Below are 16404 nucleotides of genomic sequence, written 5' to 3' on the forward strand. Positions count from 1 at the left end.
AATATCACGCTCCACTTTAGGACAGTGAGCAGCTTGAATCAGCTGCCACCCTCATTCTCTGCCACCAAACAGGTTCTTGGAGTAACAGCCCCCACTGAACCCCAACCAAAGGAAATATGAAAGGTGGGTGGCCTTATTGTTCATGTTGGATTATGCACCATTTTGTAAAACCATCCAAGAGATGCATTACCTCTTAAGCAAGCTATCACATCTTCACTCTGTGGCATTAAGAGATGGCGAGAACATTAACATTTCTCTACTTCCCCGCTTTAACTTGATAATTAGTGTCATGATAACAGACCACAGTTCCTGTATTGTGATTCAAAAATGCTCAACTTCAGCTTTACAAGCCTCTCTGCAGTTTATAAAAATAAGCCATTAACTTCTCAATGTGAAACGCTTGTATAAATAATGTGACGGTGTTAAATAAGACCTTAGCTAAGTTATTAGTTACCTTCACCCAAATCCAAAACAGCCAGGACAGCGCTGCTCCGGGCCTCTCCGAGACTGTTGGAGGCGATGCAGGTGTAGAGGCCAGCATCACTGGGTTTGCAATCTCTGATCCACAATCCTCCATATTCCTGGTTGTCCATGTCGAGCAGGTCATCATTGTGGTACCAATAGAGAGAAGGTTGAGGGTCTCCAGCAACGGCCACTTTCAGACGGATATCACAGCCGGTACCTACAGCGGCGTTCCTCATCTTCCGAATGAAAACCGGAGGGGTCGGGGTTGGGTAGGCAGAACCGGAAGGGTCCGGTACGAGCTGATCGGAACTCACTTTTGCTCGTTTCGGCGGTATCCTGGGGCTTGGAGGTGCCATTCCTCCCGGTTCTTCATCAGCACCCTTCTTGAGGGTCATTTGGATCTCGGCCTTCCTCATGATCAACTTGAGAACTTCTTCTGAGACTTTTGGACTTTATTGACTGCTTAATGCTTCAATGTACATTTACAACGTCTCTCTAATGCAGAGTGGATCTTCCATAAATGAAGCAATTTTTTACAATTTGGTGTTTTGATATGGTAAACATATTCCAAACATTTTAGCAGATGTCATAAAATACAATACTCCATCACCACCTGATGAGTGCAAAACTTAAAAATGACTTTTTAGAAAAGTAAGTTGCTTAAGAAAATCTATAGAGGATAGAAAATTGCCTACCCGCACTAATAAAAAAGGCATGCAGAAGATATCCAACAATACGTAAAAGGTTTCTGCACCATAGATGTTTTTGAATATGTTTCTCACATCCTTGAGACGTCCAATTAGAAAGTTACAAAACAAAATGTTTTATCTTTCCACCAATTAGGGCAGTGCATGTACTCCGGCTGGTTGGTATTTTTAGAGCGAGTCCAAGTGGATCATATTGCATTAGCAGCTCCCACCGTTGCCTTCTAGAAGTCTCGGCCTCAGCTTTTCACCTCTCAGATTCAAATCCCACAGTTCTTCGGGGTCTAAAGGGAAAAATGACTGCTGGATCCTGTGGCGATTACTCAGTTGCAGAGTTTCCAATCCTGTAGCAGTTCCAACAAGGGTACCCAGACTTTCGTCTCCTTGCCCTCAAAGTAAAATTGTCACATAAGATCGCTCCCTCCCTCCGCTCTCACGTCCCCCAGGGAGGTGACGGGCAAGTCTTGCTAAGCCATCAAGGAACAGCTGTACCCTGATAGGTCACATTTTTTGGACTACCCGGATGCTTTGGCCCAGCCCCTTCTCCTCCACCCTGGCACTGACAGCCAATCACAAGTTTCCAAAAGTATGACATGGGGGGTCTAAAGAAGGTGGGGCTGGGGAAAAAGCTCTGATTCATGTGTCAAAGATAGCTGCTGAATCAGAACGAACTGTGTCACCCACACTGGTGGCAAAGTGATACTAGATTTTTGGAAAACTAGCACTGATACAACATTAGGCCTTGTAAGGATTCATACTTTTCAAACCATCTAATCACAAGCAGTATATTGAACATTGTGTTGAATACTCCCTTATCTGTAAGCCACTCAGGATACAAACATCTGCTAGAGGAATACATGTGAATGTGAAAATAAATGTAATAAATATGTAAACAGTTTAAGAAATGACATGACAATCACACAAAAGACCCCCAAAACCAACAGCTGCTGTACAACATAGACTGCCCTCTGCAGGACATTTCAAGCAAATGCAAGCATAAAATTAATTTATTGCTCTGGGTTGATAAAAAGTTAAATAATAATAATAATGAGATATAAAATACAATATCAATAACTGTGGTACGATATAGGTATTTTAATAGCCATTGCCACATATAAGAGTGGCTCATGGATGTTAAAATGATCATTTATATAAGGACAGCAATAAAGATTCGTTTTGCTGAATAATAAATTACTGTTATAAATGAATTTATTTTACACTGATTTACTGTTAAATTATTATTCTGAATTTACTAAAAGACATCTGAAAATAGAAAACGTCAGCTATACTTTGACAAGGTGGGTTGTACTGTATGTAGATTTTTTTGACAAAGAAAAACGACTGCTTTAGTTCATCTGCCAACCGCACACAGACATCCGCCAAACACAAAAGAGACAAATAACACCTGTTTTGTTAGCCTGTTTGATATACCCGTCTATCACTAATCAACAAACTACCAATTCCAAGCAAATCAAATAACTCGCATAAAATCAATAACTTGACTCAATAGCCTCACAAATGGTTTTACCTCTGCTACTGTATATTTAACACTAAATGTGTTTGTGTGTGCATGTTACAAATTACACCACAAACTATCAACCCTCTCACACAGTCAACAGATGACTAATGTTGTTATACTTTTAAAATGAGATCATAAACAAGTAACATAATTTTAAAGTGCTGCATTGATCCATAGCAATGTTGATTTCATGCTAAGCATGTGCTCCCCTCTCCCTGGAAACCCCTTTGAAAGGAAAATCCTTTCTGCAGTTTGTCCTCCAAGGCCCTGTTGTCATAGAAACAGCATTGCTCTGTGGACCGCTGAAACGAGAGCAAATGTGTGGATGGTGTACAGGTTCCTGAGTGAGTGGGAGGGAACAGGGGAGGCAAATACAAGACTTTACTATTCTAACACAATAGGGAAGATGGCAGATGCTCCCCTGGCCAATGTATATTAGGGGCTAAGATGATTGGAAAAGAGATGATGAATGGCAGGCATGGAGAGATGATGATGTTAATGGACAACGATGAAGGTAAGAGTAAGAGTTACACTTACTGTACGTGTGGTCGAGTCTCACTTAAAGCTGGAGGCTGAGTGCTGTGATGCTGTTGAGTGGAGCGCCTGATGTGTCTGTGTGTGTGAAACATCGCCCTCTGCTGGCTGAATAATTACCATTGTAATTAGGGTGTTTCCTCTGTGATGTCACGGAGCACGTGATGTCACGTTCAGCTGTTGCCTAGCATGATTTAAAAATGTAGTTTCTGACCTATGTCTACCAACCAGGGAAGTGTATTTAGGAATTTAATTATGTTACATTCAATTCGTATATTTCGTAATTGTTCTATATATTTTTTTAGAACACTTCAAAAAAATATTAAGCTAATCAAAACTGTGAAATACCACATAGGCAACTATGAGGATTATGTTAAATTAAAAACAAAACAAACTTTTTATATTTTACATCTTCGATGTAGTCATCTTTTGCATAAAATTTGCAGAAATGTTCTCTTGGCATTTTATCTCACCATTCTTGGGGTTTTACTAAGATGTTTTTTTTTATTAACTATTAACTATTTTAAAGGAGTTCCCATATATTCTGAGCTCTTATTAGCTGCTCTTTTTTCATTATTTAGCTAAAGTCACACATTTCGAAGACATTTTGGTTTAAAACATTTGTTTATTTAGTTTATAATGAATAGGTTATATTTGCACAATTATATTTTTGATTATGAAACAAATTTCAGACATTTAAGCATACAACTTCAGATAAAAACATCACACAGTCAATACAACCAACACACAGCAGTGACTATAGACTAGCTAGCATATGTGTCGGATTAGCATGAGATCCACAGCTAAACCCTATCTTAAACGCTATTAACAGCTCTTTCAGTAACCATTCAAAAGATCTCCGGGGCGTCTAACATGAGGGTCGGGTTGGAATACACTTTGTTGGTTAAGTCAACGCTTTGTTGGTTAAGTCATGTTTCTGCTCAAATGTGTGTCCATGATATATTACCGTTATAATCTTCAAACTCCGAAGCGGGAAAATGAACCGAATCGCCCAGAGACTCACCTTTAAACCAGTTGTAGCACCTACGATGTAGGGTAGTTTTCTTCCGCCATCTGCTGGAATAGTTGTATAATACCAACAGAATAACACATTTCTGTAAGGGCGATATATTTATAACATGATGTCATTTCTTTAAGTTGTTTTTTAATTGCGGTTAGCAGCATTATGTAATTTCCTCGTATTTATATATCTTTAAATTAATTAAATATTTGTAAGATGTTCTGCATCTTCCGCAACACTAAATTAGTCACGCCCTTACTTCCAAAGCCAAGCCCTACCAAGATACTATTCATATTTGTAAGGAAGCAGAGATGAGCTGAAAGTTTTCAAAAGAAACTACAGGAAGCATTTTTTCTCGACAAACTAACTACAGACATCTGCTTTTTAAGGTGACTGTAGCGTTAATACCAAGTTCTACGCTTCCGGTGTGTTTGTCCATATGGGAGGTCATTTTAAAGCGCGAAATTAGTAAAAAGACAGAAAGCGCCTCAAAATTAGAATCCGAACATTATTGCGCCGGTGATATACCGGTAAGATAATGCATCTATATCTATCAGGTAAATAGCACCGTTAACATATCGAATATGTTTTATGAACGTCAAAAGGTAGAGCGTGCATTTATTGTAAACCTCTAGATGGCGCCATTGTTCTGGGTTCTATTCACTATGACACTGCAATCATTTTCGCCGGTTAAAATAAAAAGTGTTTTCTTTATTTTTAGCTAAGTGGAGACTCTTATGAAGGACAAACAGAAATAGAACACCAAATATAAAAAGGCGTCATAACCACTGTGGTCATAAATTAGGATGAAAATAAAATAAATGAATAAGACACTAAGGCACATTTTAATTTATAAATTAAACACAGGCGACTATATGAAAGATCTCAGACATAGTATCTTCTCCTAGACCAAGACTAAAGAGGAAAAATCTAAACATTCTGGTAGTGACAATAAAGCAGCCAGGCTGTCACAGTTGTTAAAATGACATCACTGAAAATGAAGGCCGTCCCACGAGCTGCGCAGATCGCAGACAGGTGAGAGATTGAAGTCAGTTCAAATGAAATATGCCCGGGGAATAAACCTGCTCTCCAGATCAACGCCGGAATACATCGCTGTTTGAGGAATATTCATGGAAAGTGCGGAGAAATCCAGAATGCTGATTAAATGATGGCTGGATGGAGAGACGGGCTGTTCGTGGACGGATCGTCTTCCTTTAATGCGAGCCGGTAAAATAACGCAAACTTCCAAAAAAACATTTGGGTAAGTCTGTCGGAACACGCATTGACACATCGCTTGTTTTTTACTTACAGTCTGTATAAAAGGGAATGCTGTGTTTTAGCATGTTACATTTTAAATGTTTTAAATTTAAATCTAAAAGTTATATTATCTGAGTGATTTGATGCCAGCGCATCTACACGATGTATTTGTTTAAAATCTTATGTAAGTCATATTTAAAACATGTTGAATTACATTTAACTGAGTGCTCAAACTGTGTTTTGTGGATACACAGTGTCGATATAGGCTGTGTGTACTTCAGCCGGGGACAACACCCTGTGAAGTTTACTCAGACACATGATGGGTTTCAATTCAATAATCTCTGATGATGACTTTTTGGATAGTACAGCCGTACAATCTGATATTCAATCTTATACATAAAACACAGCTGTTGTGTAATACTACTAATGTCAATATGTGTGGAGGAAAAATATTTTAAAATGACAGTTTTAAGAGTATGTTGGCAACTTTGCATTAAGGTCTAGGCTACTTACTGTAGCTAGACTACTGAGTGTTAATAGCTGTGCCTTTATTTAACAAAGTTAAAGTTAAAATATACAGTCTTTTAATGCAAGAAGTAAAATCAAAAATATTGATGAATCATCTTGTCTGCAGGGGTGTCTTTGTCAAATAAAATGTATTAATGTATTATTATTTATGCCTTAGGGAAGCAAATCATGATTCATAAACTAAAGGCTAATGGTTATTTTTAAACTGGGACACGCTTTTCAAGATGTCTCGCCCCAACTTCCTGTTTCAGTATATGACATTATAGGAAATTACTGCTCATGTCAAGCCAGTTGAAACTAGGTCATTCAGTGTCAACACTACTAGAGGTCCCCGGCTAACAATTTGAATGTTGATGGTTATTTTTCTGAAGTAAGAAGCACTATGATTAAGAAAGCCAAAATATCAAATGTCACGGATAAGTGATTCTAATAGACCTACAAATCTCTGTGTGGAAATAAAATAATGATGCTTTTTGCTTCCTGCTTTTAGTCTTTTTTTCACCACTTATAATTCGACGCCAAATTTTATGTAGAATTTGTCAATTTGGCCCATTTTGATAGTTCACCCAAAACATGGAAATTCTTTTATCGTTTATTCACCCTCGTGTCATTTCAACCGTGTATGACTTTCTTTCTTCTGCAGAACACAAAATATTTTTTGAAGAACGTTGGTAACCAAACAGCACTGGCACCCTTTGACGTTAACTGTATGGACACAAAACATCTTCTGTTGTGTCCTACAGAAGAGTCACTGTCATATTATAGATTTTGAATGACATTAGGGTGAATAAATGAGGACAGAATTCTTATTTGGTGAACTATTACTTTACTTCAGAAAACGAATCATTCGAATTGTTAGCCAGGCAAGTTTCCAAAATGTGATTGATTTTACTCTTGACTAAGAATCACTAAATGCTTATTCGTAAAACTTCTTGGTGCCACAAAAACGTATGTTTCTCTCTTGCAGAAATGGCGAGTGATCGAGTGGCCATCCTTACGGATGATGAGGAAGACCAAAAAAGAAAATATGTCCTGTCTGAACCATTTAACACCCTGTCACTCGGGCAGGTGACGAACACCAGCCCGTCCACCCAAATGCCACCCCCTGCCCCCACCGACACACTCCCCCCTCAGCCCTCCCAGAATATGGACTGCATGGAGAGGTGCTGTGTACGAATAGACAATCATCTCCTGATTTCCAAAATCTTCTATTTCTTCTTTTACTCTGCGTACGGCTCTTTACACCCCCTGCTCGCCTTGTACTACAAGCAGCTGGGAATGACACCCACCCAAAGCGGCCTGCTGGTGGGCATCCGTTATTTCATTGAGTTCTGTAGTGCTCCGTTTTGGGGAGTGGTGGCGGACCGCTTCAAAAAAGGAAAGGTGGTTTTGCTGTTTTCTGTGCTTTGCTGGGTGGTATTTAACTGCGGGATCGGCTTTGTCAAGCCAGCGGATATGAGCTGTATTAGGAAGGGCCCTACCGCTGCACCACTGACCAATTTAACAAACTATACGCAATCTGGCAACCGTACCAGACAGCGACGATATTTGACTGAGGATTTGTACTCCTCTCAGACGCTATTAGCTGCATATGAACCTCACTCGAGATACGTTAGAAGTGCAGATGTAAATACCACAAATGATGTCAGTATGTCACCAAACTCGACGACAGTGTCGCCACGTACCTCAACAACCACATGGAAATCTACCTCTACCACTGCCAAACCCAAAGACTACGTCATAGTCTTCAATAAGGAACAAGTAGACACTATATTTCTGTTGATCTTATTGGTCATCATCATCGGCGAGTTTTTCAGCGCCCCGGCTGTGACAATCGTGGATACGGTCACTCTTCAGTACCTGGGTCAGCACAGAGATCGCTATGGACTCCAGAGGATGTGGGGATCTTTGGGATGGGGTATCGCTATGCTCTCGGTGGGCATTTGGATTGACCACACGCACATCAATATCATCATCCAGGGCTCGGGCTGCATCCTGCCCGACTACAAGAACTACCAAATAGCGTTTATCGTTTTTGGTGTGCTGATGGTGTCGGCACTCATCGTGGCCACGCAGTTTCACTTCGACAACAGGGTTTATCGTTCAGGTGAGGAGGAACAGAAGGAGGATGTGGAGATGCCTCAGGTCGTCCAGGAGGTCTCTCCTCCAGAGTCCACGTCGGATGAGGCGCCCGTGTGCCCTGAAAGCAACCCCCAACCTTTTCCCTTTAAAGACCTGTTTCGGATCATCTGTGGTGTCCGCTATGGTACTGTTCTCTTTGTGGCCTGGTTCATGGGGTTTGGATATGGTTTTGTGTTCACGTTTCTTTACTGGCATCTGGAGGACCTGAAAGGGACCACCACTCTCTTCGGGATCTGTTCAGTGCTCAGTCACGTGTCTGAGCTGGCAGCTTATTTCATCAGCCACAAGCTCATTGAGCTAGTTGGACACATCAGGTGAGGCTTTATTGTAAACAAAATGTATTTTAGTATGAAGGGGCAGATTCACTGGTATTTACTAAAGACACGCAGTGAAAATTAGCGCTGAAAAGGCGTGGACACGGCTGTTTTTGCGACTGACCTTATTGCATATGCGTTTGTAGGAGTTTCCTCTTCAGACGCAAACTTTATGGCAGGAGAGTATTTAAATGAATCTCGCAACGTCTTTTACTTAGGTTTGCACTCATCATTGTACTGGTATTTGCGCCTTTATTTAACGCCCCAAAAAAGCATGTCATAACCCTGCGCTAATTTGCGCTGCTCTTAGTAGATTGTGTTGGTCATTGTGGAAATAGGATATTGCGCCTGTGGTTTTTAATGTGCACCTTGTTAGTAAATCACCCGCAGAAATTTCCACTCCCATCAGCACTTTTTTTAAATTGCGCTCTCGTGCTATTTTGCCCCAGTAAATATGGGCCTTTGTTTTTTTTACATGAAGTTTATTTATATTCTAACTATTTTTATTGTTAAAGTAATGTAGCGTTAAACTGTTCACATGCTGGTGTCAAATTTTCATGTCACGTAATTGTTTGGTTTTTATCGTGATTTATTGTATTATCACGATAATGGATTGCATGTTTATTTTGTTCCTAATGTATTGTTTACTTTTTAAGCGCATCAGTTATCTAAAAGTAGTTAAATGTTAAATGAAAAAGAAAAGTAGTGAAGTTGCGTTTAAGAAGCTAAGTTAATACATGAATAAATTATTATTTATATTTAAGAAAATAAATATTTTTAAACACCTACTTAGTACTGTGTAAACTACTGTGATTTAAGAGAAATATGAACAATTATGCTAATATGTTATCTTGAATTATTTGCAGTATTTCGAATAGCTCAGAGTAACAATATTGTGCAATGTATCACGATAAACCATATTGTTGAATATCAGCAGTAAATGTAAATGTATCAGCCGTGTAAATTTACATAGTAGTCTGAATTTCATTTGTACTAGAGTAAATGACAAAATGATAAATCGTAAAATGATAAATATAGTGTTAAATAGTAAAACGATATGGTACGATTTGATTTATTTGCATTTTGTATTGACACAGTCATAGCTAGATGTCCTCTGAAAAAAAACTGTCCGTATCCAATATACTCTTATATCCTTGACGATTGGTGTTGAGCAAACCTTTGTATGGGCCGGCCGTAGGCAAACGTTTTATTTCATTTGTTTGGTGGTTTATGTATTTTGGACCTGTGCCCATTCACTGGCTTCGTGCAATGGTTAGCATGTGCTGGTTGCTTAATATTTTATGTGAAGAGAACCAGACACGTCTGCTTGAAAGTAATACTAATGTACTTCTCTCTTCTGTGTCACCTTGAAATGGTACAGACCTGGTGTGTCTGTGCAATAGAGATGTATAAGGCATGCAGGGGCAGTCCAAAGGTTGTTTTATTGTGTTTTAGTAATCATTGTTGACCTTGGCTAAGCTCTAAATGGGCACTGCCTCGCTAGGGCACATGCTGTACAACCAAGAAGCAGACCTGCCTTTTTCCAGGATGTTTACTGTGCATTTGACGGCACTGATGAACAGACACATTGAAAGGTCTGCTCACATCCTTCGGCCACATTGAGGTATTTCTCAAGTGTGTGGCATTTCCCAGGGCCCGCCCTTCATAAATCACCTTAAGATGGCCAAAATGTTTGACTGTTTTGTGTTATTTTCTACTTTTAATAATGACTCTAGCCCAGATCAGTCTTGGGTTCTTGGTTGCATGTAATACGTTTTTGTGTTTTGCAATGAACAATCATACAAAAAGCAAGTATTTCGCTCATCCGTGTGTTAGCCGCAGTACTGTCTTTGTTTAGTGGCCTGTTTTGATCGTGCCCGTGCAGAGGATGCCCTGAGCTCATGTAACTTTATCCTCCCATTAGTCTCATGGTGCATTGTCTGGGCTCTTCAACATTGATCCACTCAGCTTTCTACTTCTGTGGATCAATGGTTAGGCTTTTTGTAGGCAAAAGGGTGTGGTTGAGCCTGAAATGGGTAAAGGGAGACTTTCACGATGGATAGTCGAGTCTGTATTTGCATGACTATCTTCCAGAGGTGCCTTTGCATGTAGCTGCACCTAAAGGTAGCATGAAGTGGCTGTTCAGGGAGAAAGCAGTTTAAAACTTCACATTGAAGGTGAAGTGCAATGCTTGACTTGTTGGGCTACAGGAACACTAGTGAGACATTTGTAGGTGGATTTATTGGTACATTGCAGTTTGACTGTGCTCAATGTTTTGGCGCTATCAACATAGCAACATTAGCTGAACCAGTGGTGTGAGATTAGGGCGGGGCTATCTCTTTGACTGGTCGTACACTGGGAGTGTTTAGGAGAAATGTTTTTTTTTTATTCTAATTGTGGCAGAGAAATACAAACCTCGGAAGAAAGTAATGGGGTGTAACAAGTTTACGAGTCACTACAATACACAATACTGGGTTCGCAATGCGATAATATCATGATATTTCAAATATCACTATATTTGAAACTAAATTTGACAACCGTCAGTACTAAAGTAATTGGGTGTAACAAGTTCATGATTTAAAACGGTACGCAATACAGGGTTCACAATGCTGTATTATCATGATATTTAAAATATCATGATATTTGGAACTAGATTTGAAAAGGTCAGTACAAGAGTAATGGGGTGAAGCAATAGTTCGCGATTCAATACAACACACAATACTTGGTTCGCAGTGCAATATTATCATGATATTTTAACAAAATTTGATTTGACTAAACTTGACAAATGTCAGTACAAAAGTAATGGAGTGTGTAACAATAGTTCATGACTCGATACAACACACAATACTGGGTTCGCAATGTGATAATATTATGATATTTGATACAATTAGATTTATTTTCAAAACCTTTTTCAACATTCACAACATTTTTAACAATTTCTTATAGAATTGACAACACTCAAGGTGTCAATTCTTCAAGGTTCAAAAACTTCTGTACGTAAAATTTTTTTAATAAAAGAAATAAAACTGAACTTGAACATTGAACACAACAAGTTCTTTTTCAGAAAACCAAACAAAGGAAATGATAGCCACAATGATAGGATTGGTTTTAGAATGTTATCTGTCAGGATTCTCAAAACATTGACGTGTGTCATGTTCCTGTTTGGAATTCAGTTTTGTAGACCAACACAGAGATCTGGTGCTGCCACGCTTACAAGACCGCTCCTCCTTTAGACAGAGTGAGTCATTCATGTACGCATCAGAGTAAAGAATGACATCATCAGCAGTGCAACGCCCAGTCTTAAAATACAATACACAATAGGCATTATAAAGAAGCCGATTTAACCTCACCCAGCGTGTCAAGAAAAGCATTGTGTTTCATGTGTTTAAAAAGAATACAAAAATGTTATACTGTTATGCCTTCTTTCATTCAGAGTCCTGTATATCGGGCTGGCCTGCAACACTGCACGCTATCTGTACATTTCGTATCTGGAGAACGCATGGATCGTTTTACCCATGGAGGTGCTTCAAGGTGAGAAATGGCACGTGTAGCCGGGTGGCTGCAGTTTGCTTTGTCAAACATGAAGCTTTGGATTGGATGGCTATGCTGCGACCACATCAAGTTCGCCTGAGGACATGATTCAGCTGGTTTCAGAGTATATCTCACAAGTCAAACACCCATTTTGCAATCACACCGCTGCAGTTTAGACATAAGCAAGTCCATAGGTACGTTCTTTCAAACCTGAAAGACATGACACCACACTAGATGCTCAAAATGAGATTCAACGTCAGTTCTTAGAAAGGAGCATTTGTCAGCACTGTTGAGATGAGTGAATGTTCAGGTCTTTGAAACTTACAAAAGCAGGTTTTGGAAAGCCAGTTTAGCCACTCATTCTGAATGTGTCGACTGTACACAAACAGGCAGATCCAGTACTTGTCTCACAGGTACGGAGGGTGAAATGGCCATTTGATTTTTAACTGGGCTACTCATTGTATGCAGACAATAGAAGCGGGTCAGCCTGTAGATACAGTATATTTTCACAGCTTTTCGGGGGGCAGGACCAAAATACACAGCAGAATGTGCACAAACAAGACAACGATGCTAAAGCTGTTATTTCAGTATGTCAAGAAGAGGTCACAACCTTGTTGTCATGATATATTATAATATTTAGCTGATATGTGGTCACAGGTTTGCGTATATGAACATATTAACAACGGCTTTAAATGTTGCCCGTGTAAATTAGATGGAAATCATTTATTATATTGGTTTTATTATAGTTTGTTTTTAACTTGGGTGTAACAAAATGTAAAGCTGTTTCTGCATTGATGCCAGATTTCATTTATTGTATTTGTTAAGAAATAATTCTTCTAAATTTGTTTCGAAACCATTTTTAACCCTTTGGAGTATTAGGTGTTTTTTGGGTCCTGTGGATATTTTGTAAACGACGCACCTTTTTGAGAAAAACATAATTATGCATTGTTTCTTAAAATATATAATATTAAATAAATATAATAACATACTAAGTATGTAAAAAGATTAAATATTTAATCTGAAATATTTAAATATGTAAGTAATTCCAGTAAGGTATACTGCACATCATATTTGTGTTTTAGCAGCTGCTGTTGTATTCTTTTTTCGTTGTGTTTTCTTTGTATTTTTTGTATGTGTATGTATTGGACGTTTTATGCATTAATATATGTCAATCTTTCTCGCAGGTTTGACACATGCAGCAGTATGGGCCGCATGCATATCGTATCTGAGCGCAGCTGTTCCGCCCGCCCTGCGCACCTCGGCTCAGGGAATCCTGCAGGGCCTGCACCTGGGGCTGGGGAGAGGCTGCGGAGCCATGTTGGGAGGAGTTTTTGTCAACTTCTTTGGTATGACATCAACACAGATCATGTGATGTCACAGACATGCCATTCTTGTGCCTCATGCATGCTTTTGTGCTTTTCTATATTTAGTCACAAAAAAAAAAACATTTTCTCAGGCTGAGATCATCTTTAATGTTGACTTGAATAAGCATTGTCTGAAAATTTGAAATGGTTGTTAAATGAGTGAAAGTTTAAAGGCAAGCTTGTACGGCCGCACAGAAGGGGAGAGATCGTGGATGGTTGCTTGGGTATTTTAGCTGGTTGTTAGGCAGTTGCTAAGGTGTTTTGAGTGGTTGCTAGGGCATAGATAAGATAAAAGAGTTTTTTTTAAGATACGTTGATATGTATTTATGGAAAAGTTGCTTTGCATAATTTTAAAAAGTGCTAGAAAATAGAAACTATAGAATAGTCATTTGATTTGAATATCTTTTAGTAAAAAGTGAAATCAGTTTTGTTGTTTTATCTTTTTCAAACATTTAAAGTTCTTTATTAATAAAGTTTGATTTTGATTCATTGGTAATACTAAATACATGAATACGACTTTATTCACAAAGCTAATTTTGCAGATGCAATAGACACGTTCAAAAATGTATGAAATACCTTGTAAGCAATACACTTTATATTGTGAATAACAGTCATCCGACAGCATCGAAACGGTTTCACCTTTAATTTCCTGTTGTTTTGCACATTTCCTGTGTAGGTGCTGCTGAAACCTTCAGAGGCCTTGGAATGGCCTCGCTGGTCACGTTGCTCATCTTCTGTCTCATCCAGTGGTTGTTCGGTCAAAATGAAGAGAGAAGTACGTTCATTCTTGCTGCTTTACAAAGTTCATTTAACTTCAGAGCATCACACATCTTACTGATTTGTATTCAATTCTCCGTGCTCTTTACAGAAGACTCAATGTTGGCTGAGAACATTCCAGTACCATCCAGCCCGGTGCCTATTGCCACTATTGAAACAGTACAAAATCAGACTGTGTCTCAGGCCAATCCAGAATCCAAGATGCCTGTGAAGAAGACTAGGCATCAAGATGAGCAGGAAGACACTAACAAACCTGCCTGGGTGGTATCCGCTTCCCCATGGGTCACCATCAGTTATGCCCTCTATCAGATTAAAGACATGATCGCTATGACAAAAAACAACAACTGCATTGAAAGTCAACCTCCGCAGGTAGGATGGCACCCCTTGTGACCTGGGATGTGGACCTGAAGACTTCTTGATTTTATTACTTTCTGTTTTTTGCAAATTCTTCCTAATTCTGTCATCTTGACTTTTTGGTGTGTAATGAAAATCAGAGACTTGCACATATACTGACGGCAAACTATATTTGATCACTGATTTATTAACTCTTTCTCTTTGCATTCGTGCTGTCACTTTCCTCAGGGTAAAGGTGAGGAGAAATCTATCTTTGCACTTTTACGCACAGTATGTTTAAATGATGCATGCACTTATTGTGTTTCCTCTTCCATACTCTCTGTATTCTGGTGTAATTTACAGCAGGGTGTTCAAACTCTGTTCCTGGGGGGCTATAGTCTTAGTTTCCATACGGCCATAAATAAACACATGAAGGTCTTCAGGAATATGAAATTATAGACAGAACTGTGGCTGTCCAGGAACAGAATTTGACATCTGTGGTTAACAGCACGAGTCTTACTAACATCATCATTGTATCACACTCTTTCTACCACCAATAAATGCTTTCCTTTTGTCAGTTTTGTTTGTCGTCTTTCTTTAATTGTGTATCTCTGTCTTTTATGTTCTTTTGTGTAAAACTTTTGTCAAGGCTTTAGCGAAGGCTGTTTACCAGTAATGTGGTATGTTGACATGTTAAAGGAACAGTTCACCAAAAAATGAAAATTCTGTCACCATTTACTCACGGTGCTCCAAATCTGACTAATGTCTTTGTTCTTATGAACATGGAGAAAGATATTTGGAAGAATGCTTGTAACCAAACAGTTCTTGGTCACCATTGAGAATTTTTTCCTGCTATGGTTGTCAATAGTGGCCAAGAACTGTTTGGTTACAAGCATTCTTCCAAATATCTTTCTCCATACATCAGAACAAAAACATTTATACAGATTTGTGTGCGTGCGTGTGTGGTTTTCGAATATGTCTGTATGATGCAAACGTTTGTTTTGGTTGTATTTGTCCAAATGTAGGTCACAGTAAGTGATTTGTTCATCATCCAGATTGATTAATTGGTTCATTGTCCTGTTAAGAACTAAGCAGAGAAAAATGTAATGAATTATTAAATGTTTATCAGCAGGGTTCTGGCTTAATATTTGATCAGCTAAATGCTTTTTTAAACATTGATTTAGAGTCTGTAGATAAATACTGTCATATATTCTTCTGTAGGCCACAAGTGAGCAGAGCTCATCATCGCCACCTGCTGAAGGATCGACATCATCACAAGCCAGTACATCAACTCCAACAGAAGTTCCCTCCCCATCACAAAAACCTGCCAGTGAGGAATGTGTTCCTCAAAACGCAGATCCTGTGGAAGAGTTGCCTACGTCCACAGAGAAAAAAGAAACGGCCGCAACTCCAGGACATTCAGAAGAGCTTCCTCCAACCGCACAACCAACGGTAAACTGATGTAATATGAGATATTGCCTTATGATAAGACTATGGTATGGGGATGTACAATTTTGGACCAAAGAGGTGTCGACGAATATACTGTTTTACGTTTCTGTTTGCCAAGGCAATATGCTTTGCACTGCCAGAGGATTTGCTGCAGTGGGTAAAGTGGGCATCTCAGGGCCTGCTTAAAGGTCCAAACCTACTTTATGATGGATTTGCACAAACTGAGTGTAGTCGTCTATAATGTCGCCCAGCTTCAGTGTACAGTAATATTTCTGTGATTCAGCGATTCAACAATAAAGCATAGTTGCTTTGCACTCTGTAACTCTGAGTTTTTCCTAATCATGCTTCCATGTAACTTAACAGTATCAAATAAAATATACTAAAGCCTTTCACTGTTCTGTTTAATGCGCACCATTATCTGTAGAGTCGAGATGGCAAAACCTGGTGCAGTATTTCAATTTGCACT

The 16404-nt window shown here is 39.0% G+C and overlaps 2 protein-coding genes across 3 annotated transcripts in view; one reads left to right on the top strand and one right to left on the bottom strand.

Annotated features, from left to right (window-relative positions):
* spegb (striated muscle enriched protein kinase b) overlaps nt 1-3384 on the bottom strand; it is a 73235-nt gene extending 69851 nt beyond the window's left edge. Inside the window, exon 1 of one of the 2 annotated variants that reach the window (XM_057335405.1) lies at nt 3226-3384. Coding sequence is in view for 1 of the 2 variants with exons in the window: in XM_057335396.1 (XP_057191379.1) it covers nt 455-881 (427 nt within the window). In the remaining variant the exon portion in view is untranslated. Of the gene's footprint in view, nt 1-454; nt 1686-3225 lie in introns of those variants that run through there. The other variant, XM_057335396.1, reaches the window with a different exon arrangement.
* Nucleotides 3385-4566: 1182 nt separating this feature from the next.
* Nucleotides 4567-16325, top strand: mfsd6b (major facilitator superfamily domain containing 6b). The gene is made up of 7 exons (XM_057335883.1): nt 4567-5504; nt 6996-8484; nt 11918-12015; nt 13200-13361; nt 14056-14154; nt 14248-14525; nt 15711-16325. Exons 2-7 carry the CDS (start codon nt 6998-7000, stop codon nt 15948-15950), a joined length of 2364 nt encoding a protein of 787 aa, XP_057191866.1. The 5' UTR covers nt 4567-5504; nt 6996-6997; the 3' UTR covers nt 15951-16325.
* The last annotated feature ends 79 nt before the right edge of the window (nt 16326-16404 follow it).

Source organism: Triplophysa rosa, linkage group LG6 (assembly GCF_024868665.1).
Source record: "Triplophysa rosa linkage group LG6, Trosa_1v2, whole genome shotgun sequence".
In the NCBI taxonomy this organism is placed as follows: domain Eukaryota; kingdom Metazoa; phylum Chordata; class Actinopteri; order Cypriniformes; family Nemacheilidae; genus Triplophysa; species Triplophysa rosa.

Coding starts and splice junctions, on each gene's coding strand:
- mfsd6b (XM_057335883.1), top strand. CDS start 6,998: ATGGCGAGTGATCGAGTGGCCATCCTTACGGATGATGAGGAAGACCAA. Junction 14,155..14,247: donor CGGTCAAAATGAAGAGAGAA/GTACGTTCATTC, acceptor TGCTCTTTACAG/AAGACTCAATGTTGGCTGAG. Junction 14,526..15,710: donor TTGAAAGTCAACCTCCGCAG/GTAGGATGGCAC, acceptor ATTCTTCTGTAG/GCCACAAGTGAGCAGAGCTC.